Source organism: Elgaria multicarinata, chromosome 10, assembly GCF_023053635.1.
Source record: "Elgaria multicarinata webbii isolate HBS135686 ecotype San Diego chromosome 10, rElgMul1.1.pri, whole genome shotgun sequence".
Lineage (NCBI taxonomy): Eukaryota > Metazoa > Chordata > Lepidosauria > Squamata > Anguidae > Elgaria > Elgaria multicarinata.
The window spans coordinates 68,426,333-68,442,281 of record NC_086180.1 but is presented as its reverse complement, the minus strand read 5'-3'; the positions used below and the strand labels follow the sequence as shown (position 1 = coordinate 68,442,281).

The following is a 15,949-nucleotide window of genomic DNA, read 5'->3' as shown; positions in this document are numbered from 1 at the left end:
AAAGTTATTTTGTGGATCTGTTCAAAGTAGCTTGACTTGACACACTCATTTATTCTCTCCCTCAGAGGGTAGGGCAGCTTTGGTAGAACTTGAAAAATAGCTTGGCAGTCTTTTGAATTAGTTGCTTTCCTCAGACCATCTAGTTTAAATGTACTTCAGTGTTGGCGATAGAAGAAAGCAAAGCTTAATTAGACAAGTAATAAGGAAGTTTGGGATACACTGATTGTCGTCCCCCCAAGCTTAAAGGAAAGCCGTGTGTGCAAAATTAATATAAGGCTGCAATTCTACACTGACTTACCCAGAAGTAAGTTCCATTGGATTCAATGGGGCTTCCTTCTGAGTAGTCATGTATAAGATTGCACTGTGAACCTTTATTTCTTCCCTTGTGTTAAATTTAGACGCTGGTGTTAAGAGGAGGGAGGAATTAAATGCAGTTCACTATTTTCTCAGATGGTTGCTTCAGAGTGGGATTAGAAACCATAAAGTGAAATTGTGTGAATCCTGGAACTTTATTGCAGGCAGCACCTGTGGCAGGAAGGAGAGAGATAAGAGAGTCAACAGTGCGAAGTCTGAGAGTCACATTAATCTGTCTCCTTATGCTTTTAACATCTAAAGGATTCCAGTATTAATTCTACTACAATTGTGTAATTGTTCCTTTATACCCTTAATTAACTCAGTATTGAGACTCCTTTAAGAAGTCATTTTTATTTTTGAAAAGGAAAATGCCTCCAACCAGCACTGTGGACTTCATACCCTTAAAATATAATTCAAAGTTTAGTATACTTTGTTTCAATTTATAGCTTAATATTGGGGAATGTAATGAGCCTTTGCTTCTGTAATCTTTCAAACACAGAACTGTGGGAAATCAAAGATAAAAGAACTGCAATAAGCAGCCTAACCCAATAAGCCACATTGATTAGCAAAATGATACATCTAGGTGATCCAAGTGTTCACTAATGAGATACCCAGCACGACTGATCTTTGATGGCTTTGAAGCGGAGTTTCAGTTTGATGTTATTTTTCCAAGGAGAGTGTGAGTACTTCCTTTAAACACTTCCATATGAATCATATGGCTACCTACATTAGTGTGACCAACGGAGATTGTAAACATAATCAAAGCTCTGCTAACTTTGCATGGCATAAAGTACTAAAATGACGTACCGTAGCTTCCAGTTGTGTTGGCACAGATAACAGCACCAAAGAAGTAGGGGTGATACTTTTGAATTCTAGAAATCACATTTTCACATGCCATAGTTGGATCCATTCCTGTGCGCATATACTCCACTGCTTGATAGCTGATTTAAAGAAAAGGAATAGAGAGACTAGCACAAAACTTCTCAACCTGGTCAAAGAAACATTGCTACGATAAAAAAGTAATTTTTAAAGCTTCTTTGTTGGTGATAAAAGACTTTAAAAAGCTGACTCAGTGCTGACATGGTTTTACAAAAGTCTGGTGACATATAGGGTAGACTCCAACAAAAGTCCTACTTAGAGTAGGCCCACTAAAATGAATGGGACTTATGGGTCTACTCTAACTAGGACTTTAGTTGGATTCTACCCATAGGAATGATCATATTCAAGGTTTTGCCATTTTTAAATGTTAAACTGGGAATCCTCCCAAATAGTTCCAATAGCGAAAATACCACACCCCAAAAGTTTGCAGAACATACAAACCTGGGCAAGAAGCGCATCATAACATCCCCGTCTCCAGTAGCAGCAGCAGCTCCAGCTGTACTATCAGCATACGCTCCGGCTCCAGCTATTGGAGAGTCACCAACACGTCTAAAGCAGGAAGGTAACGTTACTCAATTAAAAAGAGTTGATCAGTGAGGGCAGCTTCTGATATTTCCCACACACCTGCAAATCACTTAGTCACAAAGAAGGAACATTTAGGCCTGTTTCTCGCTGAGGTAGTAAGCCTAAGGGCCGGGACCAATGATCCCAATGGTGGAAGGAACCACAGTGGTTCCTTCTCCCACCCCCAGAAGTGACTGCCATGTGCATAATCCCCAGCGATGCAGCGGGGGGTTTGGCGTGTTGTGCGAACCTGGTGTAGGGCGCAGCAGTGGTCACATCGTACCCACCCTATAACCCACGATGTGTAGTAGAGGTTGCAGAGTGAGTATGGAGCGACTGCCAAGCTGGGTTTGTACAGCACGCCAACCCGTTGCATCACAGGAGATTATGGAAATGGCAGTTGCGGGAGAGGGAACCCTGATAGTTTCTCGTCAGGCTGGAATCATCCAAAGGAGATCTACATCTGGATTACACCTCTTCACACTACAAGTGGAGAGGACTCGCATGATTGACTACTCCTGCATACAAAACAAAAGCAAGAACTTTGAGCCCTTCTCCCAAACGCTGAACTCTTTACGTGGAGAACCATGTGTCATGCGGGTCCCCGACCAAATACAAGTGATTTTACTAATAAATCTGCAATACAAACACAGTTACAGGACTTAGAAAAAAGTCCCTATTGCTACTGATGGGGATTTTTTTTAAAAGCCCTGTATGCACGTGAGCAGTGGAACAGCGGATTACCATTAAAACTGCCCCGCGTGGTAGTAGGGCCCCAATAAAAATGGAACCTCCAACTTATAGAAAAAAAGATATAGCTGTTAGCCATGTTTTTAATGCAACTCCTAGTCAAGACCCAAGTCTCCGTATACAAAGACATTTGGGGTGTGTTCGGACTACACATTAGCCATCCCTGCCCTCATAGGCCACTCCACTAATGTCTATTTGCATGTCGCACTTGGGCAGCATGCTAACAAATAGTCCGTTGAGTTTGGGCAGGGCTGGCTATTCCTCTCCCCTCCCTCCCCCCACCAAATGGCAGATTGCTCCCCTGCCTTCTTGTTGCTGGAGTGGTGCCTGTGGTGTATGTCCCACCATGGCTGCCACAGCCCAAACTGGCAGGAAGGAGATCGCTCCCCTGGTTCTGTCTGCGGCAGCAGGGGAGGGATATCCGCCATGGCCACTGCTCCAGCAACAAGGAGGCAGGGAAGCTTCTCCTCCTGCCCCCCGCTCCTTGTTGCTGCAGCGGCGCCCACAGCACATGTCCCTCTGTCAGACAGGACGCCATGTGGTATGATGCCATCCCTGGCCTGAGGATGTTATCCCTCTGCATGGCATCCTTGCCCATTTGTTTTGACACTGAGACTGGAGAAAGCTGTCAGCTTTCTCAGGCCTCAGCATTGAAACTAATGGGAACACTCATGCTGCAGATGAACACCATACCTGGTCCGGTGGCGCTGACAGCTCCCTCCGCCTTGAAACTAATGAGGAATGGAGGATGGGGCATAGGAGGATGCACTCACTCCTCCTGCACCCCATATCCTTCATTCTCCGCAAAGTGCTGGTGGCTGGCGACGGGGGACACAAGAAGCTCTTGCCGCTCTGAAGCTGCGGCAGAAGTTCCTAACATCCTCTGTCCCTAATCGCCAGCACTTTCCCTTTGGGGAGGGGGAAAGGGACGTGCATGTCCCTGGGAACATACGAGGTGCTGCAATTGGCAGCGCCCCACCCAGGGATAGCATATGCCTGTCCTGGGAAGCGCATAGGGAGCTGCGGATTGCAGCGCTCAACCAAGGGACAGCATGTTCGGTGGTTTCCCAAGTGCTTCCCGGACGTGACTATTGTCCCTGCCTATAAAACTCCACCAGGCAAGAGTGGCAGGGGCTCTGCCGCTCTTGCCTCGTGACTCTGTAGGCAGGGGAAATAATCCATGGAGCCCGACAGACGACACAATAATCAACAGTTGTGCAGATAAGCAACTCTGCACAGCGTTGATTTTTGGAGCTGGTTATTTTTAGAAAATAACCAACCATGACGTGGTTTTGCCCCACAGATGACACAATAGTCAACAGTGAACTATTTAGTCAACCGCTGACTATTGTGTCGCCCCAACTCAGTCTTTGTTTTCCCATATCACTCATACCAATTCTGACAGTACTATCGCTCTGTCTCTAACTTAACATTTATAAAGATCAAAGCACTTCACATACAATTTTGTAATACAAGGTATACAGATGGAGGGGCTGAGGCTGACAGAAAGTGACTTGCCCCCAGGCTACAGTAGTAAGCCAACGTGGGCTGAAACTTGACCTGGGGACTTTATCTTGTGTGCTAATTAAACACTAGGCTTTACCAGCTCTATCCAAGGCACTGCTAAAATAATTTTCAGAAGTTACTGGGAAATTTACTGAGGCTAAGCAACTGATAAAGATAAATACACACACAGAGTTTTCCACAATGCCTTTCTTCCAAGTTACATAGAAGTGATCCCCATCACAGGAGCAGCTCTTATATATATAGTGGTGCTTATCATCATCATCATCATCATCATCATCATCATCATCATCATTTATTACATTTGTATACCTCCCCATAGCTGAGGCTCTCTGGGCGGTTTACATAGGATAAAAACTAGGGGTGTGCACGGACCCCCTGCCCTGCCCCGCGGGCCGATCCGAAAATTTCGGATCGGCCCGCTCCGTGCCGCTCCGCCCATACTCCGCTCCTCTTCACCGCGGAGCTCCGGCTCCGAATCGGAGCTCCTCAGTGGAGGGGAGTGGCGCCAGGTAAGGCCGGGAGAGGAGGGCGGGGGGGGTGTTACCGGGCTCTGCTGCCGTCGGCAGAGCCTGGTAAGGGACCAAGGGGGAGGGGGGCCTTACCTGCCTCTGTCCGCAGTCCGTCAGCTTCTTCAATTGAGCCCGCGGTTCAACCAGGAAGTCTGGGCCGCAAGTGCGGCCTAGATTTCCTGGTTGAACCGTGGGCTCAATTGAAGAAGCCGAGGGACCGCGGACGGACGCAGGTAAGGGAGAGGAAGGTTTTTTTTTTACCGGGCCCTGCCGCTGTCGCCGCATGGGCGACAGCGGCAGGGCCCAGTAAACCCCACTTACCTTTCCGGCGGAGCTCCGGATCGAGGGGAAGGATCCGCCTTCACCTCGATCCTCTTCGCCACGCTCTGCCGGCCCCCCAATCCTCTTCGCCTCCGCCTTAAGGGCAGGCGAAGCACCCTGCTCCGCTTCTAATTCGCCGGTCCGATTAGAAGCGGAGCACATCACTAATAAAAACACTTAAAAACAATACACGAAAATTTAAAATCACAAAAAAACATTAGCATCACAGTTAAAACAAGGATAACATATTTTATCCCGATGAAGCCAAGATTGGTCTTATGACAATACAAACCCGTGGATTTTGTGGTTTGCGCCATTTGTAGTTGTCCCTGCAGCAATGCTTCCAGTTTGGCCAACCACAATCATGCCTGGAAATTAAAACAGGAGTGAAATTTAGAAGACTTAGGGGATGCTTTTGTTAATTTAACAAGGATACCCATCCTTCAAAAAGGACGGGGCTCCTGTCTAGTAGGATAGGCATACAGCTGCTGCTTCACCTAGGTCTTTCTTCCTCAGGCTTCTTAAAAAGAGAGACAGAAGACCTTACACTTTTGGTATAGGCCTACTCTAGGGACTCTGTTACGTTTAGAAAAGAAAGTCTCTCGTCAGTGAAGGAAGATGGTCACTGAGATTGTTGCCTGCCCTTTAATTCTACACCAATTGTGTTAGTAATGTAAGTTCAGATGCACGCTAGCCACTCATGGAAGAAGAGGAAGACAATGTGAGCCCCCTTTCCCCTGCAGTCCCCTAAAAAACTGCTCCAGAGGGTCAGGTACTCTCTGAAACAGGATGAAAGGTGGTGCTGGGGGCTGCAGAGGAATCTATGAAAACCATTCTCTTTCCTCCACCAGATGTTGGTCCCTTTTGTGAATAGTAGTAGTGCCTCCATTTGCCGAAGAGACAGCCTGGATCTAACATATGAGCTTGGCTTCATATCGGAAGTCCTTACAAAAATACAGGCTTCAAGACATTTAAGGTTTTATTTACAAAAGTATATCTAGGTCACCCATGCAAATGGATAACAGGTGGCAGGGAGTTCCATGAATGTAACATCAAAATGGAAACTGCTAGGCAGTTGTTGAATTTTTGCATTCAAATATTTGCCAAGTGGGCAGTTTGCCCACAGCAGGCAAAATGCCTCATTCTTGCTACATTGTCCTACACTAGTTCTTCTCATTTTTCTGTACAGCGGGACGTCTTGTGGAAACGGCTGTTGCAGAGTAAATCCCTGGTACAGGCAAACTGCCAAGGTGGAAGTATTCTTGAAGATACACCTTTAGATTATCAAGAACTTTAGCATTTGACATTTTTAAAATGCTAATTGCTCAATGATGACAAATTTAATTATCACACTCGAAGGGTCTCCTTAAGTGTCTGGCAATGAGATCTGGGCTCCCAAGTCACTTAGGTGCTTGTGTAAATTTCATATTTAATTGCTATGCAGATGGTAGAGACTGAATCCAAAACCCAGACAAGTTCCCTGTCCCTTCCCTCTTTAGTTAATTCTGTAAAACTTGAAACTCGGCTGTTTGGGAAGATTTGCCAGGTCTATGGAGTTGTGGAATAGCTGATAGGAAAATGGATTCAATGGAAAACATTAGCTGATTTTGAAATGCTTTCTTCATTTACAAGGGATACTCTTGATGTACTTTTAGAAAAGTAGCAAGCAAGAAGTAAATTGTTCCTGATTGACAGCTAAACGGTGCTACATAGTTTACAATCTTTACAAAAACTTATGACAACATATAGATCAGGTTCTCTAGATTTTTTAAACAAACTAAGCTGTTTCAACATAAAAATCTTCATCAATGGCCTAATAACATCAAACCAAATCCACAGGCTTTTGGCTTTTATACCCCAAACTTTAAATGAAAGAGAACCACACAATTCTTTTCAGTCAGCTCTGTAAGATCACCCAAACTGAACAATGATTCCTTAGTGTGGTCATCAGAAGAAGCTTTCCAAAAACAATTGCATTTTCCACAAGATCTCTTTTCTTCCTCATTCTCTCCTGGACGGAGGCAAAAAGTTCCTGGGAACAGAATGCCACCAATCCTGATTCTAGAACTAAACAGGGAGCTCCATGCCAAGTGGCTACAATAAGTACCAAGCAGGTTTGGGTACATGTGTTGCTGAATTAGTATTTTCTATGCATTGGGCAGAGGAGGTTCTAAATGTTCTGAAGTTCTGAATCAGGTGAGGCTGTGCAAGTCCTGGATCAGTGCCTAAACTCAGTAATGGGCTGGATGAGAGCCAATAAACTGAAGCTGAATCCTAGCAAGACGGAAGCCCTGTGTGTAAGCGGTTCCTGCATTTGGGAGACAGGCTCATTGCCTCTTTTGGATGGGGCTGCACTCCCTCTGAAAGATTAGGTTCATAGTTTAGGGGGTTCTCCTAGATCCATCATTGGTGCTGGAGGCCAAAGTGGCCGCGCCAGCTCAGACATCCTTTTGCCAACTTTGACTGGCTCGCTAGCTATGGCGTCTTCTGGGCAGGGTTAGCTTGGCCACAGTGGTACAGGCATTAGTAACCTCTAGACTGGGTTACTGCAATGCACTCTACATGGGGCTGCCCCAAAGGCTGCTCCGGAAGCTGGAGCCAGTGCAGAATGCAGCAGCTTGGCTGTTGTCGGGAGCTCCCCCTTTTCAGCATGTAACTCCTTCGCTGGGGGAATTGCACTGGTTGCCTATTGGCTACCAGGCTAGGTTTAAAGTTTTGGGACTAGTGTACAAAGCCCTAAACAACTTGGGACCAGGGCACCTGAGAGAGTGCCTTCGCCCTTACCAACCTTCCCAGTCACTGAGGTCATGTCCCTCGTGGTTCCACAGAGATCTATGGCCCAGTTGGAATCCACCAGGAGAAGTGGTGGTCCCTTCTCTTTGGAACTCCCTGTCCCTGGAGGTTAGGCAGGCGCCAACACTGCTTCTGGTGACTCCTGAAAACAACTCTTTTCAAGGAAGCATTCTTCAATTGATCAGCCACCATTGTTTATTGGTACTTCCTTTAAAATTTATCAATTTTAATTTGCGTTTTTAATTTTTTAAAAACTTTTTGCTGTTTTATGCCTATGTTTACTGCTCCAGAATCTATTTTAGATATGGAGTGGTATATAAATATTGTAAATAAAATAAGTAATAAATAGACTGTGACCTTTACTGTAGTTAAAATTATTGACACCCAATCTGGGAGGCATGTCATGCACAACAAACAGAAGTACTACAGTATGAATAGCTCCATGAAGGTATACCAATAGTATCATGATTGTGAACTTGTATTCTTCTCTTTGAGATGTTCGATTCTTCTTTACTGAACTCTCCAGCCTGTTTGTATGGCCCACATGATTTGGAAGCATCTGGTATAACATTCTGTAATCAAAGTTTCATTCAGATTAAAATCTTTAAGAAAAACAAAAGCCCCTTCAAAGAAACCTGTATGCCTCCCTCGCTCCAACAGAGTTAAAAAATAGAACTAAATTATCATACTAAAAGAATAATATAAGCTTCTTGTATATGCCAAAGACAAAGAAGTTTCATCAAAGGCAAATTACTGTAGTTCATATGCTTTAAACAAAGAACAGACAAAAGCATATATCTCAATTTAAAGTAAATCAGTACTGAAACACTTCAGTTACAAAACCCCCCTCAGATCGCATGTCGTTACGTGATTTGCAAATGTGTCCTAAGATGAATAGCCAGAAGAGAAATAAAATACATCAACATTCTATATGCAAAAAACCTCACCATGATGATTTCTCACCACCTACAGCTGTAATTTAAGATCAGTTCTTCCCATAGCCTTATGAGCACGCCTACGGGTTTTAATGAGACAACTTTATATACAACCATACTGCTAGTTTCTATGGAACTGAGGACTTGGAATTCAACTTGTTTCCACTTCACATTTCCAAGGAACATTCCATTCAAGATACAATACCCCATTTTCTTTCTTTTCACTGGTGCCTCAACTAAACTAACTAGGAAAGTGTTTATTTTAACCCCAAACTTCTTGTTGGAAGACTTAAGGTTCTCATTTCCCAGCTTTCCTTCTGTGATTGTGGATTCTTTTTCTAGTTCCCTCTACAGAGCACTGCATAGGCTGTGTTTTATTTTATTTTTTACAGGGATAACTTGCAGAATGGAGCCAAGGAAGTGGCATTTGAAATGAAGGAGGAAAATAATTTTGCACAGATCACAATTTGCTTCTGGTCTGGGAATGGAAGAACAGTGGTGGAGCTCTTCACTGTACTGTTTAGCACCAAATGTCTAACTGGAGATCTAAAAACCATGTGCCCAATAGCTTAAACTCACTTTGGAAATATTGGATTTCAGTAAAACATACTTCTTATGCTAGCTAAAGAATATAAATTACCTATGCTGTACACAGGCATAATTTTTACCTATTTACCAAGATTATGCAGACTCAGGTCATAACGTAATAAATCAAGCTGCACACCCAAATCTACGTACAATAAAGCAAAAAATCCTCCTCCCTAATCCACCAGAAAGTCTGGTGATTTACGTGGAATGGTGTACGAATCCAAAGGTGACCAATTTGAAGCAAAGTTATCTCCGAAGTGAGGGAGGGAAAGATGAGACAGGGTACGGATAGGTGGCAGTGCCAAGCAGAAGAGAAGCTGTTGAGGAGATTGAATCTAGCTCTCAGAAGGAATCTAGTGGAGGGAAAAGGCCTGTGGAAGTCCTTGGGGAGGAGACACCACTTAGCTTTTTCCTCCTGACAGTTGTAGTTATCAACACAATCCACTTTCCGGTGCCAAATGCAACATGGATTTGAAAGTGCAAGTATCAGCTGAAGTATACCTAACTACTTTGGAGAACTTCAGAGGGGGTGTCTCTTAGGCACCTAGAAAGCTGCCTGGCTCTAGTTTCTGGGAAGCCTGTCTCCAACATATACCCAGGTGTAGGCTCCGACAACTTTAAAGGGATCAACTTTAGCCTATTTATTTTTTTCTCCCTCAGGGAAGAAATGTTTCAAGACAAATAATGCAGCCAATTAAGTTTATTATTATTATTATTTCAAAACAACAACACAAAAGTTGCATTCTACCTTCCAGAAGTTTGGCTGGCAGTTTTGATTAAGCCACTTTAAATATATTGAAAGAGAGTTCTGTGTAGTCAAGTCTTCACTTGGAAATCCCATGCTTTCTGCAAACAGGGAGGCTTTATGGAAGAAGAAAAACAAGAGTATGTCTGCCATTTAGTACACATGCACGATCATGACATCTGTTAGTGCATACAGAACATTGATATCAGGGGTGGGGAACCTCAGGCCCAGGAGCCAAATCTGGGCGTCCTGGGGGATCAAATCCAACCTTCCATAGCTCCCAGATGGGAAGCCTGCCTCCTTCCTCTGCCTCTACCTGCATTCCCCCAACCATTGATCATTTGGTAGGTTCTAGGCTTTTGTGCAGTTCCCCACCCCCACCCACCATGGCCCCATTCTTAAAGGTTAAAATGCCTCTCCTAAGGCCCCGTTACTGGTGGTAGCCCCTTTGTTAATTAATTTATTTAGAATATTTATATACCATTTATATATTTATATACCCCATCCAAAGATTTTGGAGCGGTGAACCACAAATAAAATCAAAGACTAAAAACAGAATAAAAACTCTGTATTAAAAACTACAATTTTAAAAGGACAAAGTTTTGATAAGACCACAGTCGGTCATTCAGGGAAAACTCCCTGAAACAATGATGTTTTCAGGAGGTGCCAGAAGCAACGCTACGTTGGTGCTCGGCTGACCTCCAAAAGCAGGGAATTCCATAGGAAAGGGGGACACCACATTGAAGGCTCTTCTCCATAGGCCCTGGCCCTTATCCCTTTGGCTCCTCCCACACCAGAATGCACCCCCCCAAAAAGCTTCTCCGAAATGGAATTCGTCCCTCAGGCTGAAAGGGGTTCCCCACCCTTGATCTACAGGAAACTCAAACATAGGACTTTTCAGCCATTCTCGTACTGCAATCCGACAACCAGTTCTAAAATCATGGCCTTCCCTGCTGAGTTCATCACTGAAGGCCATACACACTTAACTGGGAATAAATGCCACTGAACTCAACAAGACTTGCTTCTCAATAAACATGCACAAGAACAGATTGCATGATGCCCAGGGCAAAAACAAGCCATCAAACTGGTCTAGAGCACAGTTCCCCCAATTCATTTAAAATGTTGAGATGTATCCCAGTGAGAGCAATGACCTTGTCACAATTACCCCATTGGTGTCAAGGGAACTTAGTCACAACTGGGGGCAACCTCTCTCACCGCTGTACGGCATAGCTAATATTTCAAAATAACAGCATGGAAAAAATTACCTGACTCTCCAACTAAGAAAGTATGCCTAGTATGTTCCATCACTTTTCGTGCCACGCCAATAGCATTTTTAATGCGCCTGAGATCTGCTACTGCCCCAACTTGCATATTGTTACTGGACCAAAAACAAAACAAACAGAAAAAGCTGTGATGAGGCATACTTAAAACTTTATACCCCCCAAAATAGTAAATACAAACTAAAAATAAAAATGCATGCCTTATCTGAAAGACAAATATGAGATTAATGTAGAAAGTATAGGTTGCTATTCAAAAGCCATCCGCAATCCCATTAGGCTGCTCCAGAATAAGTCGGCTGCACTTGCAGGCTACAATCCAGGAAGGAATATGCGGAGCATAAGCTCCAAATGTAAAGACTTTTGGAGGGAGAGATATTGTAGCAAGTTAAACTTGACTCACTAAACCAGAGCACATGTGCACTAATGCTGCAGCATGTCGCTTCTCACGAGATGAGGACCTTATCCTCAGCCAATGGCCATGCTGGCTGGGGATGATGGCACTTGTGATCCAACACATTGGGAGGGCATCAAGATGGTGAAGGCTGCTGTAGACTGAAATGGACAACATCTCAAACCTTGGCAAAAAAAATAATAAATCAAAGTGATTTTCTGGCAATAAAGCTTCTATAGCGAAGGGAAAGCTGTTCTACATCAATTTCGTTCCTTTTTCCTACTTGGAAACACTTTACTTTAACTCACTACTATAAACATATCAAAGAAGAGACAAACATGTTCAGATTGCTTCCCATTCATACTTCCAAAAATATTTACAAGCCAGGGTGTACCAGCCAGTTTCTAAGTCAAGTACTCATACTCTCTCTCTTTAGGATACTCACACTTACACCTTATAGCATGGTGTAAGTGTGGATTCCTGCATTGAGCATGGTGTTAGGGTGGATTCCTGCATTGAGCAGGAGGTTGGACTCGATGGCCTTGTAGGCCCCTTCCAACTCTGCTATTCTATGATCTGGGTGTACTAATCAAACTCCCAAAATATTTATGTATATTTATATTTATGTAGAACAGAAATTTTTGGTAAAATATGTGTTCATTATACTAAAGTGTACAGTAAACACAGCTTCCATATTTTCAGATGGAGCTCCTGTGTCATTAGGTTTTAGACCCCATGCTTTTCAACCAAGAATGCAACAGTCACAGAACCATCTGCTCCATTGAAGTGTATGGGAAAGATCCTGCACAGAGAGGAGCCATGTATGGGCATATAATAAAACTCCCATACCTTTAAGGAATTGCTGGATTTGGGAGAACATCTTCTCCTTGGAGGATTTCTTACCCATTCATAATCATGGCATCCAACGTTGTTTCTCCATGTTCATCTGGATTTCCTCCAAACCCCACACTTCCGTCGCATTGCTCAATCTCACACTGGCCACAACCTCTCTCTACTGCATCTAGTTCAGAGCTTCCTGCCTGTAGGGTACTCCAAGCTGCAATCAATAACAAAAGCACTTACCACATACAGTGAAGTATCTGACATTTTGACTGTGAACAATCCCATTCCTACAAAACTTATATGTAAACTTCATGTCCATCACTTCAGTATATAACCCAATGCAAAGATGCATGTATTGACAGCACTATAGAAGGAAAATAGCACAATCCTATAAATGTCTAGGCAGAAGTGAGTCCCACTGAACTAATGGGGTTTACCCTCAAGGAAGTGAGCACAGGACTGGAGTCAGAGAATGTAATCTCAGTTTCAAAGCACTTAAAGCTGGGATGACTAAAAATTAACAATCAACTGGAGGAAAATTAATTCTATAATTGCCGGCTTTTGTATATTCTCTCTCCAGAATTTGGCATCAGCCAGAGATGGTAAGCAAACTATAGAGTTAAAATGGGCCATTTGTCTGACCTCTGTGTGTTTGTTCTTACTTTTCTTTTCAGGCTTGAGTCTCCAATGAGCTAATTATGTTTAGAAGTAAAAGCAAGCAGCATATAGAGATGCCAAGTAACTTTTTTTTTACTGCTTCTGTTCGTTTAACAGCACCCTGACACAGTAACGGAGTAGGAGAAACTTTTTCTGGCATAAAGATAAGTGATGGGAGAAGTTTCACTGGTTATGTACCCCAGTGAAGCTGCTGTTAATGGCCTGGAAAAATATGGGGAGGGAAGGCTGGAGATAAAATAATCCACACTATATGACATAAATGCATTAGATTGCAAAAAACAAGATTTTAACCCATTTCTATAGAGGATTCATGTTTTTCAGCAGACCTTTCAAACCATTTAATTTTGCTGCATAAGTTGATTTCATAATCCAAGTGGAATCACTTATGATGGACTTTTTGAACACTTAGGAAATAGGAAAGCCACTCGTCTTCCATGGAGGAATCCCAGATGTTTCCAGCAGAGAGAAACATAAGTTTGCATACAAATGAGAATTCTCCTTTTGCACACTAAAGGAAAAAAAACCCCACAAGGTGTGCAAGTCATTTGTGTATTGTCTTAATGTTGCTTTTGTGAATTCAGTGAAGATACCCCTAACAGGAATTTACAGAAGTCCCAAATGAGAGCAGACAACTGACCACAAAGGTTTTTGAGGGCAAGTAGAGCAAGATACGTAGTTGATATCAAACACATCCCAAGTCAAACACAGAAATCCATGAGTACTGCCTATGTTAATAACAGCATAATCCATTACATATCTATTCAGAACTAAATCCCACTGAGTTCAATGGAGCCTAACCTTAAGTTAAATTTGGTATAGGATTGCAGCCTAGGTGTGGTGTAACAGCTCACACCACTCTCACCTGCTATATTATTGCCAATGAGTATTGCGGATTAGGAGCTACACTTTACCAAAAGACTTGCTATAAAATGGTGGGGGAAACGCCATGTACTGTACAATGGTGTATTTAACAGCAATAGGGGTGTATGTTACATCCAGGGTTTATTTATTTATTTATTTTATTACATTTATATACTGCCCCACAGCCGAAGCTCTCTGGATGGTTTACAACTATTAAAAATGGTAAACATTAAAAGTATACAAAATTTAATAAATAAATAAATAATCTACAGTAAGCACTTTTGATATGTCTCAAAGCTGGAATAACTTCTTACAACATGGTTGATGAACTTTGTACCTCAAACAGGTAAGAGAAAAGCAGGGGGGGGGGAGCAGGAAGGGGGAAGTAACTATCAGGAGCAATTGGCCAGCATGGAAAGATGCAGGGTTACAGCTTGTCTGGTGTTAAGCTTAAAAGCTGTTTCTCCAATGCAAATATATAGCTTTGCATACAAGAAAATATGGTAAGAAAGGAATGCTGTTGGACATGTGCAGAATGCCTTTCTGTCCCCACACAAGCAACCATGACCAAAACCTGTATTTCTTGAGACTATTGGTTCTCCAACAGTTGGGCACCCTTCTTCGGGTGGGGTGGGGAGAAGCACAAAACAAATGTGAGTGGACACAAAGTCCCAGGGACACAAGAGAACCTGATACAAAGAGTGTCTTCCTCTCAGTCTGCCAAAATATGGGTAGACTGAATGCCTTCAGCAGAGAACCGTCACTGCTGAAGAAATTCACAGCTTCATCATCCCAAGCAGGACCAGCCTGGGGCAGAACAAGTGGCTCGTGCACACACACACTCCACAAGTCAAGGGCAACACCTTATTATGTTTCCCTCTTCTCAGCCTTTTCCATTTGTGTCATGTCTTTTAGGTTGTAAGCCTACGGCCAGGGAGTGCCTTCTTTATTATAGATTTTATGGGAACCTCTCTGGCAGCCTTTTCGGCTTCAGTGGGGTAAAAATGCAGAGGCAGCACCTTTACCTGGAAGGAAAAATACAACAAACAACTAACAGTTTCTTCCCTTTCACCACACCCCAAATCAGCTGCTTGAGGCAACCACCTCCCTCTAACCCTCTGATTCCAATGTGATCTGAGATTCAGGGTTGTTTTGTGGTTTTATTTCCCCACACCTGGCTTTAGGGGGCTCAGATACTCTGCTCTACTTTTCTAACCTTAGGGGATAGTACCCCGGTCAAGAGATTTCAGGGTGCAGCAGGTACGCGCCCACCCACACAAGTGTGCAAAGAACTTTGCACAGCAATGAGTGCAAAAACAGACATGGCTTGAAACGTGCGTCTAGCAGCGATGTCTTCTTTTTCATTATTTTTTTTTTACTGTAGAGTAGGCACCCGGATCTTAAAAGCCCTCCTGCTAGGGTCCCGATCCCGAGTTCCAGAGGGTATGATAAGTTTAGAAACAGGCGAAAATTCAAAACTGAAGGGAAGCCGGGCGGCGGGTCCGGGGCTTTACGCACGCTTGAGCTTCCCCAAGGAAACAGAACGGGAGAAAGCGGGCCGGCACCTGCTTCCGTAGCGTTGCTAAATGCCCAGGTGTTGATGACCAGGGGTAGCTGAGCAGCCCCGCCGCCGGCTGAGACCGAGGCCAAGCCCGCCGTCGCCACCGCCTCCAGCAGCAGAAGCCACGCGCAGGCTTCGCGCAGTCGTAGGCTGCCGCGCGCCATCGCTAGCTCCGGGTCCCGGCACAAGGCCAAGCAAGGTCGCCTCCGCCGCCTCTGGACTCAGCCCGCGTCTCATGACTGCCGGCGGATTAGTGGCCCGCGCAGGAGCAGTCGCGGCTGGCGATTCCGCAGTTGCTCAGTGCCGCTCTTGGCAGTGGGGGCCGCTCCCGGGCGGCTCTGACGTGTCCGGTTCCCTCCGCGCGGCTTCG

At 44.1% G+C, this 15,949-nt stretch overlaps 1 protein-coding gene across 1 annotated transcript; it reads right to left on the bottom strand.

Annotated features, from left to right (window-relative positions):
- Positions 1–362: 362 nt before the first annotated feature.
- Positions 363–15,743, bottom strand: AGA (aspartylglucosaminidase). The gene is made up of 9 exons (XM_063135115.1): positions 15,584–15,743; positions 12,540–12,693; positions 11,231–11,343; positions 9,969–10,081; positions 8,152–8,269; positions 5,197–5,272; positions 1,675–1,782; positions 1,162–1,295; positions 363–525 (listed from the first exon to the last, which is right to left on the bottom strand). The coding sequence occupies exons 1-9, from the start codon at positions 15,741–15,743 to the stop codon at positions 425–427; spliced, it is 1,077 nt and encodes a 358-aa protein (XP_062991185.1). The 3' UTR covers positions 363–424.
- Positions 15,744–15,949: the final 206 nt, after the last annotated feature.